This window comes from Echinops telfairi, unplaced genomic scaffold, assembly GCF_000313985.2.
Source record: "Echinops telfairi isolate 266 unplaced genomic scaffold, ASM31398v2 ScPeMD7_7475;HRSCAF=8513, whole genome shotgun sequence".
Lineage (NCBI taxonomy): Eukaryota > Metazoa > Chordata > Mammalia > Afrosoricida > Tenrecidae > Echinops > Echinops telfairi.
The window spans coordinates 28,583,437-28,599,483 of NW_022111379.1; the positions used below are offsets into that span (position 1 = coordinate 28,583,437).

A 16,047-nucleotide genomic window follows, 5' to 3' on the forward strand; every position below is an offset into this window, starting at 1 on the left:
AGGACCTAATGCTGGGGGCTTAAGTGGAGAGGAAATGTTTTGAGAATGATGAGGGCAATGAATGTACAAATGTGCTTTACACAATTGATGTGTGTATGGGTTGTGATGAGTTGTATGAGCCCCTAATAAAATGATTAAAAAATAATAATAATAAAATTAAAAAATGAATAAAGAAGACCCCAAAAATAATTGATGCAAAGACTATTGAAAGTGCTTTGGTCGCAAAAAAAAAACTCAAACAGATCTGTCTTGGGAAAAGTACCACCAGAATGTTCCTTAGCGGGAAGGATGTGTGGAGACTTTGTCTCCCACACTTTGAACACGTTAACCAGAGATGCCGCTTTCTGGAGACTGACATCATGCTTGGTAAAATGAAGAAGCACTGAAAGAGAGGAAGCTCCTCCACAGGAGGGTTCGGCACAGTGACTACAACAATGGCTCACCCATAAGAACCATTGTGCAGCTCGAGCAGTGCTCCATTCTGTTGTCCCGAGAGCTGCTCTCGGTTGGAACCAACTTGTTGGCACCTAACAACAGCAACCTATTTGTTACACCGCAACCTGACAGACCCGAAGCCAAAACTGTGTATCAAGGTGATTTCTCCCCTCTTTTCTTGAGGGCTTGCGTTTTGCCTTGCAATGTTCACGTCTTCAAACCTACCACTCTAATCTCAGGGGAACAAAAAGATGTGGTCATCTCTGGAGGGGTTGTTTGAGTGGAAGGGTAGATCTGAAGGCAGAGAGTTAGTGTAGGCTTTAGGAGAAGTGGATGGGTGTGGTCAAAGGCACGTTTTCCAGGACGATTGTGAAGAAATAAAATGAATAAACATATATATGTCCATCTCCTATTAAGGAAGAGATAACGATTTATTATAGCCATTGCTGCAACAATGGGCTCAAGTATAAGAATTACTGCGAAGGTGGCACGAGACTAGGCAATGTTTTGTTCAGTTATGCATATGGTCCAGATGAGTCAGAACTTAGTCGATGGCACCTAGCAATAACAATCATTGCTAAGTATTTGTAGATGAGCGATTGATCAACTTTTAATTGGCATATAGCTGTAATGCTCGTTTATAAAGAAATCATGTGTGCTTTCCCCTACCGACTTATATTATCAAAGATGTACTAGGCCATGTGCTACCGTGCTAGAAACTGTGGGAAAAGGATACTGTAACCTACGGGATTGTCTGTCTCTAGCCATCACAAATTTTAAAGTTCTTTCTCTTAGTTATCTGTCTATTTTCCATTTGATCTTCTTTTTTTATAGGATGAGAGAGATATGTTATTAGATATTTTTATATGTTGTAGATGCATAGGTATTAGAAAATATTTTTTCACTTTCCTTATTCCAAATGCTGCATGAAGTAATACATGGCTTATTTAGGAATCATTAAGTACTCCTGTGTTGAAATAAATCATGAATATAGTCTTGCCATGAGCACTGTGACTTAAATTGGGGGATGTTGCATATTTTCACCTATTTTATCTATTAGTACTTCAAATTAATTTCACTGATAGTTGTAATTATATAGGACATTATTTAAAATGTAAGAATGTATTTTTCCTCAGTAGGAAGTAGGGATGATTAATACCATTACAAAGAAATTAATGAAATAAAAAAATAGGAGTGTGAGCATGAAGTGTTTCTCCAAAATTTAGTCAAACTATATGCACAATAAAACATCCACTCCGAGCTTGTTTTTATACAATCCTGAATCAGAGTTTGGGACAGTACTTGAGAATAAAGAACAACCTGCCCCTCCCACAGTGTCTGGTGTGGAAGCCTCCTTAATAACAAGGGGTAAGATAGTGGCCTCTCACTCACTGCAGCTGAGTTGATTCCAACTCATAGTAGTCCTAGGGGAAAGAGTAGAGCCCTCCCCTGTGGGTTTCCGAGACTAACTACACTTCCTCTACACACTATTGTTGCAGGAGTGTGTTCTGGATGCTTCAGCCAGATTCAAACATATCCAAGACCCTACCATTAGCTGAAGTTAGGGCATAAGATGAAGTTGTATCTATCAGTGAAAATTACAAAAGTGATTTCAGAGTATATCTCCAGTCCTTTCTTCTGAGCTGCCTTGGACTGAAATCAAACCATCAATCTTTCTCAAGAAACTTTGAATTTATTGCAAATATTGTAGACAAAGAATAGCAAGGAATCTGTTCAGTCTTAAATCACATGGTACTCAAGGGAAAGTGGAAATTGCTTATCTCAACCTGTCTATTGTGCACCACACAAAGTTTCTATTGTGCACCACACAAAGTTTTTAACTGGAACTCTTATTCCACACATTCTGTCAGGATTCCACACCTACTCGCCCAGCTTTTCCTGTGAGTAACATAAGCCACTCTGCTGTATTTCACCATATATCATGTGAAGACCATATCCACTTCTAGAGCAAGAATGGGGGCAATTGTACTATTTGCCTCAAAGAAGGGAAACTGAATTTTTGAGTTAACATTACTAAAAGCCACCATGATCTGTACTCAGCCATGGAATATTTTTCTCACTCTGCCCTTGTAAAAAAAAAAGTACAAGAAAGCTTCAAAAAGTTTATGGAAAAATGGAATTAAAAGATAATGGCATTTTCCCATAATATTTTGAAACCCCCTCATATACTCATTCCTTCTTTAAGGGAGGCAATAAGCCAAAAGGGCAGTCCAGGCACAGCCCTAAGTCAAACTTATGAGCATTTATGTTGGTCCCTAAATCAAGCCCAAGCCCAGCCTCCCTTGATCCACAAAGCTATACATTAGGAGGAAATACTATCTAAGATTTCTGCCCGTAGCCTGCACTTTACATATAGAGCTTGGGGGGGAAAACAAGATCAATACAACCCCCAGCTGCCAACCTGCAGTGCTTCCGGAATTCACCGAATCACTCCTGCAGAGACCTGTCTAGGGTGAGATGTCTTCCTAGAGAAGTCTCGGGTTCTTTTCCCAGAGTGCCTCCTTGCCTCTGCTGCTGCACGCAGTGCCTTCTATCCCTCTCTCTTATTCTGTCTCCTTGCTCCTCTGTCTCAACCTCCTTGTCCTGTGCTCCTTTTGTCTTCACTCTCAAGCCTTGCCTTGCTGTCAACTTCACTCCCCTTCTCTCTGAAGAGTGGGCAGTGGTGCTTCAGTTAGGGTAGTGGTTAACTGCTTGGTGCTAGCTGAAACCCCAGAGTTGAAACTCACCAGCCAGTCTGTGGAAGAAGGAAGTGGCAGTTTGTTTCCATAAAGCTTATAGCCTTAGAAACCCTATATGGGGCGATTATACATTGTTCTACACATTTGGTATGAATTGGACTGGATTTAACAGCGACAGGGTTTGAGTGCTTTATTGATAGACAGGCTACCATGTGAGAGACTCAGTTTCAATTCATGGTCAATGCAACTGATGTGCAGCCAGCACCTCTCAGTGAGTGGAGGGATGCATGTTGCTATGATGCTAAACAAGTTTCAGTTGAGCTTGTAGACCTAATACAGACTCTGACGAAAAGCCTGGAGATTTATTTACAAAAATCAGCCAGTGGAAACTCCATGGATTACAAGGAACAGATCGTGGTTGTAATACAGGGGTGAGCAGTGTTGTTTGTTATCACCAAAGTGGCTGAAACACAACAACTTTTAGACTAAATCCTGGTAACTTGATTAAATTTTAGTACAATAGTCACATTTAGTCTCTTTTCCTTGAGTAATTTCTATGTCATTAAAGATTTTAGAGTGTGGGAACTTAATCCATTTAGTATTGGGTTCGATGATTTCTACAAAGCTGTAATTTAATAGAATGTTAACCCATTTGTCAATGTTACTGCTTTGCTGACAGGGATGGGGATGGAGCACAGACCGCTTTTTACCCTAGAGACCTTGTGTTCGATATATCTTGCTTTTCTATTCCACAACTACTTTCAAGCTGGCCAAGGGAGATCATTGATTTTTGTACTAATTGGAATAGTACACAATTAAATGCATTGTGTTGTTGTTGTTAGGTGCCAGTGCGTTGGATCTGACCCTGGGCAATCTTGTGCACAACAGAAGGAAACTGCCCAGTCCTCTGACTTCCTCACAATTGTTCGGATGCTTGAGCCCATAGTTGCTGCTACAGTCCCAGTTCATCTCCTTGTCGTCTTTCCTTCTTTTTGCTGCCTCTCTACCAAAAATGATATCCTCCTCCAGGGACTGGTCTCTCCTGACAGCATGTCTAAAATATCCATAAGGTTTTCAGTGGCCATTTCTTCTGGTTGGCTGACAATTCCTTCTTCCTAGTCTGTTCTTGGTCTTGAAGTCCCACTGAAACCGGTTCACTTTGGGCAACCTTTCTAGCACTTGAAATGCCAGGGACATAGCTTCCTGAAATACCAATGGCATATCTTCCAGCATCACAGCAACAAACAAGCCACTACAGTAGGAAAAACTGACAGACAAGTGGCGGAGCTATATTAAGTAGTAAATACATGTTAATAAATAGCCTTTATCCATTCTTAAATCAAAATGCAACAAAACAGATATAAGACAAAGGTTCTACCTTCCAAGCTGTTATGGTTGTTGATTTTGCCACACATTTCACTCATGGGTAACATTCCAGCCTTTGATTCCACATGAAATGATCTCAGTTTCCTAAGTAAGCAACATGGAACTCCGTGGCACAGTTGTTTAAAAAGTTCTGGATCAACAGTTTAAACCCATTGGCCACTCTGTGGGAGAAAGGCATGACTATGTGTTTCCATAAAGAATAGCCTATGAACCCTATGGGGATATGGTAGTTCTACCATGAGTCAGAATTGATTCAGTGTCCATGTGTTTTCCATGTATGTGTAGTGTAAGGACTCTTTGAGCACTGTCTAAGCGCTTGTCTAAACACTGACTTGCAGTGACTCAATAGGACAGAACAGAAATGCTTCTGGGTTTTCTGAGATGATTCCTCTTCACTAGAGCAGACATCCTTGTCTGTCTCTTGTTGATAACTGCTGACATGACAGTTCTCAGTCCAAATGCTAAGCTCACTGCTCCATGGGGTTTCTCGAAGGAGCCAAAGTCTCCTCGATATTCAGAGCAAGTAGAGATGAAGGATAGAGAGGCTCCGGCGTGTGCAATGATTGAATGGCTGGAGAAGCAATGCTGGGAGCAAAGTTCAAGCAGATTCTCCTGAGAGCTCCCTGCCTGCCTGCCGTCTTCCAACGCACGTGTACGTGCCTTTCCTTGGCAAGCTCTAGAACTGGAATCATTGAGCCAGAGAATGTAAGAGGATGTGAGCATGTGTGCTGTTTCTTTCTGTCTACTCACAACTGCTTTATTTTTAATGTGTTTTAAAGAGTGCTAAAAACATGCTTCCATTGAGTAATCTCTGACTCATAGCAAGCTGTAGGGTGGGTAGGACTTTCTGATAGAGTTGCTACGGCTGTAATCTTTATGGAAACAGACTGCGATAGCTTCCTTCCACAGAGTGGTTTCAAACTGCTGACCTTGTGGTTAGCAGTAGAACTTTTAGCAACTAAGTCACAGGGTTCCTTTTCGCCTATTCCGGAAATAGGTGTCAAGTCCTGTGGAATTGAAGAGCAGAAGCATGGTGGCTCATGTTAGGCGTGGGTGGAATATGTGTCAAAATTAACACCTGTAATAATGGAAGGTGGGACATTTGTCTTATACATGTACCATTGCTTTTCAAGTAGATGTTGGATAATGAATGTTAATTAGCATGTATTAACTACTATTTAGTGTATTTCATAAGGAATCTTACTGGTGCTAGGAGATAACCATTGGGTTGATAACCACAATGGTAGTGATTCAAAGCCACTAATGAGGAAGATGCGGCTCTCTACTCCTGTGAAGATTCACAGCAACTATAGTGATGGCTAGTAGTTGAAATAGTCTTCAATGCAGAGGGTTTGATAATAATTTATTCCCTTGACTACTATGAAGTTATTACAACCAGAAAAGACCTCAGCTGGCCAGTTTGAAAGCAGTTCTGGCAGAGAAAAGCAGGTCTTACTAACACAGGGTCTTGTAGAGTTAAGAGCCTGTATCCGCCAATCAGTAACATGGAGAAATCCTGGTGTCAAAAGCCTACTAACTCTCAGCTTTCCATAAGAGAAATGCGATTAGAAGAATGGCCCGGCTGGTGTCTAGTGTAGACGAGCACCTGGAGGCGTGTGTGACACCAGTTACGGAGGCCTTCTCAAGCTCAGAACCTGCCTCCATATCGGAGCCCTCCTGCTGCCTTTTTGGCTCAGCATCTCGCCCAGGTAGCGAGAACCCTTCGAGCTGTTTGCTGTTTCAGCTTCTTCCTTGTTTTCTGGGGGCGGGGAGGTGGGGAGAGGCATTTGGAAGGTGAGAACAGGTGAGCTGTATTTTATGAGGACGTTCCTGACTGAAACAAAGTATAATTATTATCACATGAGCTAATTTTTATGGATTGCTTACTTTATGACAAGAAGTAACTGTTCTGTTTAAGAATTTAATAACTTCTTCTCATCTTTCAAATACCTTTAGAAGTTAAGCACTGGAATTTTCCCCATTTTATGGTTGAGCGAAACGAGACCCCTGTAAAGGCTTGACTTGTGAATTCAAGGTCTACATCCACACTTACAATGATATTTTTTTATGTTTTCCAAGTTTTCAATATATATATGTATGCTTTATTACAATTTAATGTTTTGAAACATATGTCCACATGTGTTATCACACTATTATTGGTAGTGCTATTTAACATCTGTCAAGTGTATCCCATGTTAAATTAGGCCTAATGTTAAGGTGAGTGGGGACGTGAGAGTATCATCATGGAGGAAAACAAACTTCTGACACACGCAAAAAGGCATCCAGAAAATGCATTAACAGGCCTGCTTTCTCCTTCTGATTTGTTTTAGGAATATCAAATTGATATATTTTTTGCTCAGACCTGGACTGATAGCCGCCTTCGATTCAATAGCACGATGAAGATCCTCACCCTGAATAGCAACATGGTGGGGTTGATATGGATCCCAGATACCATCTTCCGAAATTCTAAGACTGCAGAGGCCCATTGGATCACCACACCAAATCAACTCCTTCGGATCTGGAATGATGGGAAAATCCTCTACACTTTAAGGTAAGATGCTCTGTAGGTTTCTATTCTTTGCAATCTAATTTTGGATTCTCTATTTAGATCACTAAAGGGATGAAACCTTATTTTCATCAGCAAGTCGTCGTTTTTCATGTCTTGAATACTGTAACATTCTAAAAAATGCAGTCATAGTGCCAAGTGTAGAGACATCAAGGCATATATAAATGATCAGCAGTGAAAATCTCACACCTTCATCAGAATCCATCCCTGCTGGAAGTAGGTTATAAAAATGATCTTTAATACTCTGGGTTCCCTTCTGATCGCATAAATCTGTCACCTTTCACTAAAAAATGATCTTTAATATATTTACTTTACCAGTCTTGGCAGCAGAAATAGAGAAGTATTGGAGAACTAATTAACAAATGGAATGATAGCCAAGTTTGAAACCACAGGAGGATTAAAAAAAAACCCCATTCAATGCATCACTAATAGCCATGATAGGTTCCATGTGATAAATTTGACTGGACATGAGACAGTGCCAGAACCTTATAGTGGGAACTCATTTTGGTCCTCACAGAGATCCCACAAGGGAAGGGAAGCTACATTTCAAAAAAGAGACCTGTCTGAAGCAGGGGTCCTCAAACTTTTTAAACAGGGGGCCAATTCACTGTCCCTCAGACCCGTTGGAGGGCCGGACTATAGTTTTAAAAAAGCACTATGAAAAATTCCTATGTGCACTGCACATATCTTATTTAAAAAACAAACGGGGCAAAAACACCCGGCGGGCTGGATAAATGTTCTCGGCGGGCCGCATGTGGCCCCGGGGCCGTAGTTTGAGGACGCCTGGGAAGTCACCATGGGGATTTCGATCTAGGTGTGCCTTTCTCAACAGCCTTTTAGCTGAGACCATATAAATTTGATTGAACCCACAGCAGCACAGCCCCGGCCCCTCTCTGTGCCCAGCATTGAGCTAGGTTGCTCATGGTCTCCAACAGCGCAATTATGCATCCGTGCTCTGAGGCTCCCGGAAGCCCAGGGTGCAGACATATCACCTCATTTCACTGACTTCTCACAAGAGGACACACTCCACTCATTTTTCCAAAACAGAGTTCCTCTGCTTTCCTGAAATAGAGGCGTCCTGGAGGCACTGTGGGTACTCATTGGGGTGCAATCTTCAGGGTGAGCAATTTGAAACTACCTGTTGCTCTGCGGGAGAAAAACAGGACTTTTACTTCAGTAAAGAGTTACATTCTTGGAAATCCTATCTTAAAGGGTCTCTATGAGCTGTCATCTACTTGGTGGCAGTGAAGTTTTTTTTGTTTTGAGTCTTTTTTTATCTTAAAGTAGAGTGTGCCCATTTAACGTTTTATAAGCAAAAATGGTGTAGAGTAAGTATCATTAATTTATACAGAAAAAAAAATTGAGCATTCCCAAACCAAAACCAAATTTACTACCATTGAGTTGACTCCTGCTCAGAGAACTGCCACAAAAGTCAAAGCTATGGCATCATGGTGCTGAAAGACGGAGTATAATTCCTGGGGAAGGAGCTTGGAGACACCGCTCTTGCTGCACGGGGGGGCTTGCTACTCCCTTAATAACTCACTGGAAAACAACGCCTGAATTCTGGTTTCATTTTGTGACTTTTTTCATAAAAGGGAAAGTCCTTTTGGGATTTCTTTCACTTATCACAGTAGGTGCTAATATGTTTTGCTGTTGTTAGGGGCAGTCCAGTCAATTCTGATTCACAGCCTCCCTTTGTACAGCAGCAGGAAACACTGTATCAACCTCACAATGGTTGTCTATGGGCTCATTGTTATGGTCACTGCGTCAATCTATTAAATGAAGGGTCTTTCTGGTTGACCCCTACTTTACCAAGCATGATAGCCTCCTCTAGGGACTGGCTCCTCTTGATCAAATGTCCAAAGTACATAAGACAAAGTCTTACCATCTGGATTCTAAGGCGCATTCTGCCTGCATTTACTCCAAGACACATTTGTTTGTTCTGGTGGTCCATGGTGCTGTCATTATTCTTTGCCACCACCACAATTCAAATGGATCGATTTTCTTTGGTCTTCCTTATTTATTGTCCAAATTCCACATGCATATGAAGCAATTAAAGATACCAATGTATGAGTAAGGTATACTGTAGTCCACAGTATATTATCTTTGTTCTTTATCACTTTAAATAGGTCATGTGCAACAGATTTTCCCAGTGAAGTATGTTATTTGATTTCTTGGCTACTGCTTCCATAAGTATCGATTGTGAGCCCAACTAAACTGAGATCCTTGACAATTTCAGGTCTCCATTTCTCATTTGCTGTTTACTAGTTTAGTTGTGAGAATTTTCATGTTCTTTACATTGAGTTGTTATCTATACTAAATTTCTTTGATCTTCATAGATAAATGCTTCAAGGCCTATTCACTCTCTGCAAGTAAAGTTGTTTCATCTGCATGTTGCAGATTATTAATGAGCCTTCCTCCAAAGGCCTCACACCTCTCTATAATCCAGCTTTTCAGATCCTTTGCTCAACGTACAGATTGAATAAGCATGGTGAAAGTATACATCCTGACATACACACTTCCTGAGTTAACCACACAGTATTCTTGTTCTGGTCAAATGCCTATTTATGGACAGTTTCTACATGAGATCTATGAAGTATTATTCAATTGAATAACCTTTGCATAGTCATTAAAACTCAGGTAAACGTCTCTCTGATTTTCTCTTATTTCCATCAAGAACCATTTGCCATCAGCCGCGATATACTTTGTTCCATGTCCTCTTTTGAATTTGGCTCTACTTTAGTAGTTCCCTATCAATATCCCATTGCAACAATTTTAGAATTATCTTCAGCCAAGTTTTACCCAGATAGGATAATGGTGATATTGGTTGATAAATTCTGGAATTTGTTGGATCATCTTTCTTTGGATTTGGGAACAAATATGATTCTCTTCGAGTTGGTTGGCCAGATAGCTAACTTCCGTGCTTCTTAACATAATGCTATGACTTCTGTCAGCACGGCATCACTGTACTGAAACACTTCAAATGGCATTGCCTGGAGCCTTATTATTTTGTCAATGCCTTCAGTGCAGCTTGGACTTATTCCTCAAATACCATTGGTACTAATGTAGGTATCTCAGAATAATAGCAATAATAAAATTAATAGAGCAATTAACAACTCTATGAACTTTCAAAAAGTATTATTTTCCCCTCTTCTCTGTGCTTCCTAGTATTTCTCTTCATGTTTCTTCTCATTCTCCCCTCAGGGCTTGGTCTTGTTGCTTTACTTGCAGAACACTGTAAGGATATTGTGTCATCGTGTGCATCCTCATGCCTATAAAATCCATGTCTCTTCCGAGGGTTCCCTTGTGTTTCTAGCTAAACCAGAACATCGCTTTAAGCTTCAGCTTTAGGGAGAATTTGCTAGTATGGTATTTCCACACTGAAAGTATGAAAGCATGCCAAATCTAGTGTACATCAGTTGGAAAGTGCATTTTATATTCAATATCCCTCATGAACATGGATGCAAAAATTCTCAACAAAATCTTATCAATAAAACCCGTATATATGACTGATATAATGACCCAGTGGGATTCATACCAGGTAAGCAAAGATGATTCGGCATTAGAAAACCAATTAATGAATCCATCACATAAATATAACAAAGAAAAGGAAGCACCTGATCATATCAGTTGGTGCAGAAAGGTAGCTGGCAAAATCCAACACAAATTCCCTTTTTGAAAAATTCACTATTAATTGGAAGTGAATACATGTCATTATCACTACATAGTTCAATCACATCAAGCAGAATTGTAGAATTGCTACCACAGTCAGTTTCCAAACATTCTGTTTCCTCCTGGACTCCCTGACATTGACTTCCTTCAATGCCCCCCAAACCCATTACCACCACTGTACACCCCATCTCCCCTGAAACCCTTTTTCTACTTGCCCTTATAGGTTCATCAGTCCTGGGGTTCATACACAGAAACACAGAAAAACATTTGGGGTACAAGGAGTTCCCTGAAGGCTTTTATAGTACGTAGCCCCCACAAATGAATCGTGGGCTCCCACTGTTATCCACCACCTTCTGCAAACCAGATTCTCACAATTCAGGCTCCAGGCTCGATACTAATCCCTTCTTTGACTTCGGATTATGTGATTTACAATCCGTTGGTGATTGATGATGGGATGCGTCTTCCACATGGCCTTAGTTGACATCTCACTTAATTGACAGCTTGTTTGTAAACAAGCCTTTAAGACCCCAAGTGCTACTTTATCTGATAGCCTGGCACCCTCTAATTTATTCACCACCTTTTGCTATAGCACACATACCTTCTGTGTTCCCTCCCTGAGAGAGAATATTGAGCAGGGCTATGATGTAAGAACTAATTGTTCTTACATTAGAGTTAGGATTTAGTGTAAACCCAAAACCCATTCCTGTACTTAATTTTTTTTTTTATTATTAGTTGGGAGTTAGTATAACTATCATATCATTCCATAATTCAATCACGCCAACCAGAATTGTACAATTGCTTCAACAGTTTCCAAACATACTTATTCTTCTTGGACTCCTTTACATCAGCTGCCTTTTACCCCCACTTCTCCCCCCCCCCCCAAAAAAAAACACCTCCTTATTCTACTAGCTGTCTCTATAGGTTCACAATCCTGGGTTTCTTTTATCAAAAACCAGAAAAACATATAACACAACTACAGGAGGATGACCCCAATGACATAATACTCTGAGATACACCCTAATATGAACAAGCAAAACCAAAATAAGACAGAATGTCTGTCGGAATAATATATATCTTACAGGGCTGTAGCAAGATCATGATGTAGCAAGGCCATGGCTAACAGCAGTTCAACAGTCTTGGTACAGCTGTCTTCCACGTTCTCAGACACCAGGTGTTTTTGGACCTAAGTCCACGGGTTACAAGTATGTCTGAGGTAGGGTCCAGTTCACCCAGTGGAATTTCTGCATGGGATCTCACTGGTTCAGCCTCTGGAGCATGCTGTGTACCTTGTAGATCCAGGATTCAGTGTCCCAGCATTCCACAGCACCTGACCTGGGTCCCCAGGATGCACCCCGAAGCCCAGATCAATGTGGTCCATTCAGTGAGAACCACCAGGGACACTCCCTTTTAGTGTCCCCCATAGCATTTTCAGTCATTCTGCTCCTCAACTGAAGGTGGTCTCCCTCTTTCCCACCAACAGACATGTGTTTGTGTTCCCCCTGACATGTTTGCTCCCTTCCCCCTCTCCTGACTTGTTTCCCCATCAGATCCCTCATCCCTCTGATATGATAGGGCTATCTAACTCTCCAGGGGTACCTCATCAGAGATTTACATGGCAGCTACTCCATAGATTAGACAAATCCCCCTCACCTCCCTTTACCATTTGATCCCAGCTGATGTGAGGCGCCCTCCAGCCATGTGACCTTCAAAATACTTACCAAGGATGGTGTATGGTTCATTGGCACAAGTCAGGCTCTCTACCGGGCTGTGTGACACATATACACACACACCACTCCCACCAGGCAGCAGATGGGATGCCCTACAAGCCTGAGCTTGTGACCATTCGACTTGTTCTTACAGCAGTGCACTCATATAGTATTTGTCCTTTTGTGATTGACTGATTTCACCCAGCATCATGTCTTCCAGATCTCTCCACATCTTGAATTGTCTCATGGTTTCACTGCTGTTTTTAAGGAATTCATAATATTCCATGGCCAACACGAATTCTTGATAAAAAGCACTTAATATAGAAGGAAAATTACTAAACATAATTTGGGAACACATACAAAACCAGCTACCAACTTTACTTTCAACAGAGAGAAACTGAAGGCATTCTCTTCGTGAAAGGGACCCTTTATCATCCTTCATTTTCAATATCGTGTTGGAAGTTTTAACCAGAGATGGAAAGCAAGAAAGGAAACTTAAAAGTCTCTAAAATGTGCAATAAGAAGTAAAATTCTGTCTACTTGAAGTTTATATGCTCTTATGAATAGAAAAATCTCAAGGACTTAGCAAGAAAATTGCTGGGAAGAATTGAAAAAAATCATAAAAATGTACAAGATCAACATACAAAAATAAATTGGATTTCTTTATGCTAACAAAGCTATGAAAGGAGATCAGAGAGTGCCATTTTCAATAGCCATCCCAAAATGGAATTCTTAGGAATAAATCTAAGCAGAGGAATAAGATTTGTAAAAAGAAGCTGCAAAACCACTACAAAAAACCAAGAGAGACCTGCGTACATGGAAGACTATACCATGTTCATATATAGGAAGGCTAACATTGCAAACATTTCACTACTCGCCCAAATTCATCTACAGGTGGAAGCAGCCTAAATGTACATCAGTAGAAGAATAGATAAGTGAACGTTGGTCAATACACACATTGGAATACCAGCGACTTTAAGGTGATGCAGTGGTTACTCGTGGGCCTGCATGGTCTAAAAGGTCAGCAGATTGAGACGATCAGCAGGAGACAGGCCTTTCTACTCCTGTAAAGATTTACAGTCTCAGAAACTCACAAGGGCAATTCTACTCTAGCCTATAGGGTGGCCATGATTTAGCATCCACTTGATGGCAGTGTTTGAGAGGTGTTTTTTTTTAGACTAATTTGAAGAGCACCTCATAATGTGGATGAACCTGGAAGACATTATGCTGAGTAAAATGAGTGTCAATCATAAATGTAAAAATATTGTATGCGACTACTATTATTAATGTCGAGAAAAGATTTACTCACTAAAAGAAATGTTTTGTGTTTTTATTGTTCCCTGAGGTGGGCAGGGAAGTCACAGAATAGAAGGCAAATGAGGATTAACTTGGGCTCAAAGGAAGACAGCACGAAACAAGCAAATGACATAGTGTATGCTATCTTGCAATACTTGTAACTTACAAGTAGATGCTTAGACATGCAGGCTGAACAGATGTTAGAGGAAGAGTGGGGCTATAGAAACATACGCACATATATGAATTTGACAAAAGATATTTGTACATCTGTATTTACCTTTGTGTAATATATATCCATGAATATGGTGGAGCATACAGAAGAAACGTTATGAAAACTTCTTTGATATAACCAAACACATTGAGGGAGCCATTGGGTCTAAGAGGTCAAGAGTATAGTCTCCAGTGGGCACCAATTCAATGGCATAATACATTTCCCAAAGAAAATGTTTTACATCCTACTTTGGTAAGTAATGACTGGGATCTTAAAATGAGCAGCTGTCTAAAGAAGCAACTGTTGGTCTCTCCAAATCCAGAGGAAATGGGAATGATGAGAAGTGGGAGGCACCTGGAAACAATTAGTCCAGTGAACTAATGGCTCACGCAAGTATCGGTCTCTACAACTCAGAGACCAGAATAACTATATGCTGTTGGTTTCCACTGTCAATTGTTCTGAAAAAGATCTCATTAGAACATCCTAGGTAACGTGTGAGAAAACATGTAACAGAATTCAAAATAATAAGAGACCAGGTTTGAGGGTCAGATAGAGACTGGTGGTATTCCAGGACAATGACCCTTCCCTTGGTCACCCTTCAGATTTGGAACGTACCTCACCCTCGTGTTAGAATAATGAGACATTTAAGGTCAAAACGTTGTCTTTTACCCAAGGACAAACTTCAAAGGTTAGGAACGAAAGAGGAATGAATAGAAATAGGAAACACAAGTAGAAAGCGAGATAAGTGATGATACACTGAGGAGATTAAAATGCATGAATTGCAACAGAATGTATTAGATTTTTTACAATGTAAAACGTATTATCATCTCATTCACAATAAAACAAAACAAAAGAGCAGCAATAGGGGACTATGCTGATGAATTATGTGTACATTTAGAGAAGTTTGTAGCAGATATTCATCAATTTACTCCTCAATCCTTCAGGAAATATGATGAGTCTCCAAAGTTACGCTTCAATAAAACCGAAATTGGAAACACGTCAAGTTCTGGATTGCTTATATAAACTCAAAAAAGTCAGTGTTCAGGCTCTGGATTAACTTAATGTACATACTTAATAAATTCACTCCACTACCTTGTGAAAAAGTGGAGGGATAGTCCAAATATAGAATGCCCCCTACAAGTGAATTAATTTGATATTAAACCTATTGAGTCAATTTTACTAGTTTCACCATGAAAAGGGGGTTTCATTCAATAAAACAACTCGTGATAAAACAGCAGTTGATTTTGTCTCCTCTTGACTTGGCTTCTAGTTTAGGCAAAACTTGCAATTTTACTAATAGGGATTCTCTTTGTTCCTGATAGTTAAAAGCAAAGCAAAATAGTTCAGCGCAAACGTATCTGTACAAATTACTGAATGAGCATATCCACTGCCCAGAGCCCATTTGTTCCTTGTATTATTACCCATGTCCCTGCACTGTGGGACCAGGACACCTCCTTGGCTTTAGCTAGGCGGTTGTTGCTGACACCACGGGTAACGCTTGGCTCTTCTGTAGGCTCACCATCAATGCAGAGTGCCAGCTGCAATTGCACAACTTCCCCATGGATGAGCACTCCTGCCCGTTGACTTTCTCCAGCTGTGAGTAGTACCCTGTGATGTGACCATGTGAGGGGGGATGGTGCTCCCTCAGCGGGGACCCAGGGTCTGACGGATAAGGCATGTCACCTTTTTATCGCTGCAAAATTCAACCAGTGAAAACTGATGGGAATTTTAGTGTTGGGCTTCTGGGTGTTTTCACTGTAGAATCTGTTACTAGGATACACGTTACCAAATAGGTGCAGCCTAACCACTCATTATTCTGTTCATCCATTGCCCCTAAGGAACCTTATGTTAATGAGGTCTTATTCTTTTTTTAAAATTTACTTATTTTCTAATTTATTAGGGGCTCATACAAGTCTTATCAGAATCCATGCATACATCAATTGTGTCAAGCACATTTGTACATATGTTGCCATCATTATTCTCAAAACACCTGCTTTCTACTTGAGCCCTTGGTATCAGCTCCTCATGTTTTCCCCATCCCTCCCCACTCGCCCCTCTCTCCTGAACCCTTGATAA

The 16,047-nt window shown here is 40.6% G+C and overlaps 1 protein-coding gene across 2 annotated transcripts in view; it reads left to right on the plus strand.

Moving 5' to 3' along the window:
* Nucleotides 1–16,047, plus strand: part of GABRG3 (gamma-aminobutyric acid type A receptor subunit gamma3) — a 258,318-nt gene that overhangs the window by 77,122 nt on the left and 165,149 nt on the right. For both annotated transcript variants that reach the window (XM_045285781.1, XM_004699734.2), the window contains exons 4-5: nt 6,851–7,071; nt 15,485–15,567. In XM_045285781.1, the coding sequence (XP_045141716.1) occupies nt 6,851–7,071; nt 15,485–15,567 (304 nt within the window). The remainder of the gene's footprint in view (nt 1–6,850; nt 7,072–15,484; nt 15,568–16,047) is intronic.